The 6,932-nt window shown below is 35.9% G+C and overlaps 1 protein-coding gene across 1 annotated transcript; it reads left to right on the forward strand.

The window, feature by feature from the left end:
• The first annotated feature begins 3,928 nt into the window (after window positions 1–3,928).
• On the forward strand, window positions 3,929–5,118 carry LOC110859558 (endochitinase). The gene is made up of 4 exons (XM_022108526.2): window positions 3,929–3,999; window positions 4,094–4,272; window positions 4,428–4,477; window positions 4,539–5,118. The coding sequence occupies exons 1-4, from the start codon at window positions 3,964–3,966 to the stop codon at window positions 4,733–4,735; spliced, it is 462 nt and encodes a 153-aa protein (XP_021964218.1). The 5' UTR covers window positions 3,929–3,963; the 3' UTR covers window positions 4,736–5,118.
• The last annotated feature ends 1,814 nt before the right edge of the window (window positions 5,119–6,932 follow it).

A 6,932-nucleotide genomic window follows, 5' to 3' on the forward strand; every position in this document is an offset into this window, starting at 1 on the left:
ATCTGGGAACATCCTCGGACCCGTTTACAAAACAATTTTCTATTCAATACTTGATCCAAACTTCTAAATTTTAGTTCATTCAGCATGAGTCCCGACTTTTTATTCAACATCCCACACATACCAGCAGTAAACAGAATCAAAACCCCACTTTCTACTAGAGCACAGGGAAAGATAAAGTTTTCCAAGTTCCGAAACATGTTTGTTGCATGCGATACACAGAAATAGCAGGAAATCACGTTGCAAAACGCGAAGACAAAGAAAATTCCTGGCAGAAACCTTTTTCGAACGCAAGTGTTGATTTGTGATTTAATAATTTTTAGTTGTATGTACGCCGCAAGCCGATTTGTATATCGATCAACTAGTCGTTCTTGCGACTCTACATTATCGTTTCCATAACAAGATAAAACCCGTATTAATGAAAGTAAAATACGATTTGATAATCTAGTAACTACTATATTACCTCAGTGTCCATTGTAGTGAAATTAGTAAACAGAAGACCGACGTAATGAATATGTTTGCAGTCAGCATAATGCTCACGTGAGGAAGTACACTGTATTGCCAACTTTCTATCAAGGACGCTACAAGTCGAACGATATTTAGTTCGGTAGAATACTGTCCTTCACATGCGTAGATCTCTGTACGAAAGGCCAAAACTGTAAACATTAATGCTGCAAACAAGTCCAATTTTGAAATATGGGACACGATTTTTTTACCTCTTGGAATTACTGAACCTATGAACGGAGGCATGTCCGCTTTCACCAAGACCAGCACGACGACAAAAATTTGAACTGCCAGTGAACCATATAACCCAAAAAATCGTAGCGCAAATTTCAAAAATTTTCCGGAGCGTAAAATTTTATCGTAGTCTTTTCTCCTACTATTGAGGACCTTTCGCTCATAGATTAATATCATATTTAGCAAGATCACAAAGTCGGCTGGATATTGGTACACCGAGGTTGTTACTGCCATCACTGCGGCAGGTGTGCAAAAGGAAAACAATGCGGCCAAAGCTTTTTCATCCGTTTGTAATCTTGGCGATTGTAAATTCCATAATCCATTATACAGGAGAAATATCGAGTAGCTAATTAAACAAAGCAGTTTTACTTTTAAAATGATACGATCCCTTAGTCGTGCTTGTGCAGATAGTACAAAGACAAGATGTTTATCTTTATCCTGACTTATTGCAATTGGAAAATGAATCCATAATGAGATTAGCCTTAATTGACTCTGCGTCACGGGAATAGTCGACAATAGAATCATTTCTTACAGGATTTTACAACAAATCAACGATAACCTTAACCTCGCGCAGCCTAATTTTCTCAGGTGTGATGGAAATGAAGACACACAGCTACTAAATTTCAACCTTGCCCTCAGAGGTGAAAAGCTTTGCCAATATTTTCAGTAAATTCGCTACGAGCCACAACTTATGGCTTAAATTAATAAAATCCTTCATAAATGCCTGTTCACTTCAGCACAAAGCACAAAACATGTCAGCACAAAGGTGATTGCAAATATTTATTCTGCTCAAATGCTGTCCAAAGCGAGTTTAGCTATGTAAATAGTGTGCTTGTTAAGAGGAACATTTTCGGAAACCATGTCATGAATAAAATATTTAATAGGTGACTGAAGATATATTACATATTTTGAACCTCAAACATCCATGTTGAAGGTAACGCATTACGCATTTAACTTTGAAATAGAGTAACAATAATGAAAACCGGAATCACTTCACACAAAGAGAAATTTGATTTGGATAAGATTCTCAGCGTTTGTAGAGCTGATTTTTACGAGTTCAACGGCACGAATAATTTGGAATTACTCCGCCCCCTCGCTGAGTGGGAGGAGCCCAAAGTTGGAAAAATTCGCTCCGTCTGCGATTTTTAGCGCAAAGGCGGGTCAATATTTTTGAAAACGCCTTTCACCAAAAGTTTCCTAATTTTGTTCCCTACAACCGTTTTTGACCGTTTTCTGAAATTCTTTGAACCACTTTTATGATGAGGAAAAGTAAAATAGGTCAAATCTCACGTTACCCCATAAATGGGGTATTATTGGAAAGATCTCGGCGGGAGGATTTGGAATATATATACTTTGTCTGGTGTATGACCACTCCCTGATGTTCCAAACACAGAAGAATATTTTTGAATTCTTGCCTATCTATTGCTGTGTTGGCTCCCAATCTACCGCAGCGGTAGATTGGGAGCCAACACTTAACACAGCGCGCTGTGTTAAGTTCTGGATGCACGAAATCGTGACATTCGTTTTGCGAATTTCAAAAAACTGTCAAAAACGGTTGTAGGGAATAAAATTAGGAAACTTTTGGTGAAAGGCGTTTTCAAAAATATTGACCCGCCTTTGCGCTAAAAATCGCAGACGGAGCGAATTTTTCCAACTTTGGGCTCCTCCCACTCAGCGAGGGGGCGGAGTAATTCCAAATTATTCGTGCCGTTGAACTCGTAAAAATCAGCTCTACAAACGCTCAGAACCTTATCCAAATCAAATTTTTCTTTGTGTGAAGTAATTCCGGTTTTCATTATTGTTACTCAATAACATATAAATTGTGTCTTGAAATTTCTACAATTTTTAATCACAACAATATTCGTTTATTCGAATGTCTTATCAGATGTACTGATTTTTGTCAAGCAGATATCCCGATTCCACTGAATTTGTTCACTACTTTTCTACATCTGAATCGAAATTTTTCAACACTACGTAACAAATCTATGAATATGTATTTGTTCTATAATTCATGTGTTTGATCAACGTTTTAAGCTGTATATAACAGAAATGAAGATTTGGGGCTACCAACGATTGAAATGAATGAAATCAATATTTTTTAGAAACAATTCCTTTACTCCACACATTCTTCTACATAAACACTCCAGGACTTCCGTTATGCCCAATATTTATTTTTCTCGAATGGTGTCAAATTGTTGAATCGGAAGGACATGCCAAATTGAATATTTTGTTTGCATATGTTTAAAGAAAGGAGCATTGCAAAAACAAACTTTATATTAACCAATACGATTCCCAAGTGCATATTAAACATGTATTTATGTAAAACGTCGTGCATAAAATATTTAATTGGTGATAGTAGATACATTACGTATTTTGGAATTCCAATATCACTTCACCATGTTCTAAAGTATACATAGTTTATTTAATTCTTAAACAATAATTATAAATAAGATACATAAGTCATAGATATATACCTACATAGGTATAAAAAATCACAAACTCATAAAGTTCTGGAATTTTTACCCACATCTATTTACGTATATCTCATCTTTCATAAACATGTATCATTATATATCTTTGCCTGGTAAGTTATCCTTGGTCCAAAGCCAAGTGTATATAAAGTGGGTTGATCATTTTCAAGTTATTTCAATTTACATACATATTTTCACGTTTCCTGATGTTTGCTAGATATTAAATCCGAATCGAAAATTTTTTAAACTATGTATATCAAACAAAAATCGTAACCTCAAAAATATAACATCTTAGCAAAAAATTCAGTTCCGATATACTTACTCTACATGTGTACAAGCAAAGAAGAAATTATTGAAACATTCTTCTTATCCGCGTATAATTTTGTGAAGAAAATCATGAATTCTGCAAACTCGTTCGCATAATACATAACATTTAATAAATGGATTAGCTCAACAGCCAATTTAAAGCTTTTCGTCATGTCGGTGATTTTGAGCCTTCTGGCACAAAGAATATGAGGATAATCCAACTGCCAGATTATGGAGCAGCGGCATGCCGAAAAGGATTAATATTCGGTATTAGCCCACACATTATCAAATTCTTTCTGAGAATGATGACGGCGTTCTTTTATGATCCAGTCTATCCGTATCTCACAGATACACATTCTACCAATAAATGAGGATGAAGTTTTTATCGCGAAAAGTTCCGACCTTTGATCGCAGTAGTTTTCTGGAGGCGCAACGAAACACAGAAAGGAATATGCCGTTCTACTTATCTGCAAAGAGTGCATTTTTCGTAAGTTTTCATACCTTTTTCCCTATTTTCATTGCTGAATAGGCACAATGCAATAAATTGTATAGCAACATTTCTTGTCTCAACCTAAATTTAGATATTCGTCCAAGCAACAATATTAGTGGGCGACGCTTTGACAAAGGAGATAGCTGACAACAGTCACTCAATGTTTTTTGACAAGTCGAGAAAGGGCATTGGTGTAGATTCCACTAGAGACTCCTGCATAAAAAATAGGGTTCCCTCTGAGCCACGACCAACTCAGGATTCTAGCGACGAGTAATTTTTATCCGTTCCTTTCCATCATACACAAAAATAAATACTCATTTGACAAAAAATTTATTAGTTGTATATATGCATCACGCATTTTATCAATATTAAATATTCGACTAGTTATGTAATCCTTTGCAAATACTCTTTGTCTTTGACTGCAGGCAGGGAGATTACCTCGATGAGGCGTCATCGTCGTGCACAGAGTTTCCCGGTAATTTTTTCATTTTATATGCTTAAAATGCAATGTGAAGAATAAGAGTTTCTAATTTTAGTCACAACTCCTTCGCCCGGCGAATTAGTCCCATTCCAATGCGGAATCGTCGAAGGTACTTTTCCTGAACCCTCAGACTGCAGAAAGTATAATCGCTGCATAGTAATCGGCGGAAATATGCACAAATACACAATGACTTGCCCGGATGCGTCGTACTTTAATAAAGTCAGGAACTTGTGTGCTGTAGGAACATGTTGATCATATTAAATTTTCTTATACGCAATTTTTTTCGGATTTAATTGATGTTCCAAATGTACACGTACCCTGCATATTTATATTGCAACAAGCTATTATATATTCTGTGATGAAGAAATTGCCCAACATCAACCTTTCACAATACTTTATTCCATCCCCCTAAACCTGAACGCATCAATTTAACTTTCAAACTGTCAACATTTGGTTTGGCTTACCCACTAGTATATTATATTTCTGCATTCCACACTGATTTAAAACAAATATTAAAATATTCTGCAAATTTTTCATTTGCAATACACAACCTATCTTACCTATGTCATTAGTTCCGACTTATACCAGAAGGGGTACATAACTATTTATCAACAATAAAACACCCATAACAAGTTCGATCACACGCAAATATTTAAATTATTGCAACAATAACAACCTAGCCATCCCTTTAATACATAAAACCATCATTCTCAAAGGTGTAAGCACATCTACAAAATTACTACCAAACCTCACTTTCATTGAGGAACACCCACGAACTCGTTTACAAAACAGTTTCCTATCCAACACCTTATTCAGGCTTTCAACTTTTAATCGATTTAGCAAAAACACCGACTTTTTATTCAGCATCCCACACAATCCAGCAAGAAATAGGATAAGAAACGTACTATCTACGAGAGCGCAAGGAAAGATAAAATTTTCAGCTTTCAGCAAAAGCATTATTGCATTCGACGCGCAGAAGTAACTGGAAATAATATTTACTACTACGAAAACAGAGAAAATTCCTGGTAGAAACCTCTCCCGTACGCAAGTGTTGATTTGCGCTTCAATTATTTTTAGTTGCACATAACACTCTAGCTGATTAGGGTATCGATCACATAATCCATCATTTGCCTCCACCTTATTATATCTGAAAAGAAAGTAAGATCTATATTGATAAAATAATGATTATTAACTTAACACCAACCATTTTACCTTATTATCCATTTCAATGAAATCAACAAACAGAAAACCGACGTCATGAATATATTTACAGCCGCTGTAATGTTTAAATGGGGAAGTGCACTGTATTGCCAAACTTCCATCAAGGAAGCCAAATGTCGAATGAGGTTTAATTTAGTAGAATATTTCCCATCAAGTGGGTTGCCATCTAGTCATGATAATGTTCGAATGATGAAAAATATTGAATTTATTGATATTAAGACCAATTTTAGCATGCATGTATGTACGTTAATTTTTTATCTACCTGGAATTATTGATCCTAAAAATGGAGGCCTACCCGCTTTCGCAAGGACGAGCAGCACGCCAAAAATTTGAACGGAAAGTGACCCACATAATCCCGAAAATATTACCGCGCATTTCAACAATTTCGCATAACGTAGAATATTATTGTAATCTTTAGCATCGCTATTAAGCACCCTTCGCTCGTAGGTTAGTATCATATTTAGTAATACAACAAAGTCGGCTGGATTCTGGTACACCGAAGTTGTAACTGCCAGTACTATACCAGGTATGCAAAACGAAAACATTGCAACCAGAGCTTTTTCGTCCGTTTGTAACAGTGGCGATCGTAAATGCCATAATCCATTGAACACGAGGAATACCGGGTAGCTAAATAAGCAAAGTAGTTTCACTTTTAAAATGATACGATCTTTAACTCGTGGTTGTCCAGATACTACAAAGACAGGGCTCTTATCTTTATTCCACCTAATCGCAATTGGAGAATGAATCCATAAAGAGATTAGCCTTAATTGAGTCTTTGTCACGGGAATAGTTGAGAACAGAATCATCTCGCAAGACTGTAGCTTTAGCGTATGAAGTTTTCAGTTTTATTGCAAAAGAAGATATTCGCCTGTAAAGATTGGCGTGACTACTCTAATTATTTTAGTATAAACCCTTCCTTTGTTGAACAGGTGTGTTCTAAATAAATAAACCGGAAATCTAATAAATTCTATTCTAGAATATGTTCTTCCAGATGACAACGGTGTGTTTGTATTTCGGACCTCGTTGCTGGATATAAGTTATTGGTAATTTATGCTAGGCAAACCATACCAAAATAAGTACTTACTCATAAAGACAGGCGGCAAGATAGCAAGGCTTATAGCAAATATTTATTTAGCTCTACCGCTGCTAAAAGGCTTACATGAATGGGGCGTGATTAATTCAAGAGCGTGTAAATTTAATGGGACATTTCCAGAAACAAACTTTACAC

The sequence above is a fragment of the Folsomia candida genome, unplaced genomic scaffold (assembly GCF_002217175.1).
Source record: "Folsomia candida strain VU population unplaced genomic scaffold, ASM221717v1 Fcan01_Sc026, whole genome shotgun sequence".
Taxonomy (NCBI): domain Eukaryota; kingdom Metazoa; phylum Arthropoda; class Collembola; order Entomobryomorpha; family Isotomidae; genus Folsomia; species Folsomia candida.

Bases quoted from the DNA above. Each gene is read 5' to 3' on its own strand.
- LOC110859558 (XM_022108526.2), top strand. From the start codon at position 3,964: ATGCCGTTCTACTTATCTGCAAAGAGTGCATTTTTC. The intron at 4,000-4,093 runs GTAAGTTTTCAT...ACCTAAATTTAG, and splicing joins CTGCAAAGAGTGCATTTTTC to ATATTCGTCCAAGCAACAAT. The intron at 4,273-4,427 runs GTAATTTTTATC...CTTTGACTGCAG, and splicing joins ACTCAGGATTCTAGCGACGA to GCAGGGAGATTACCTCGATG.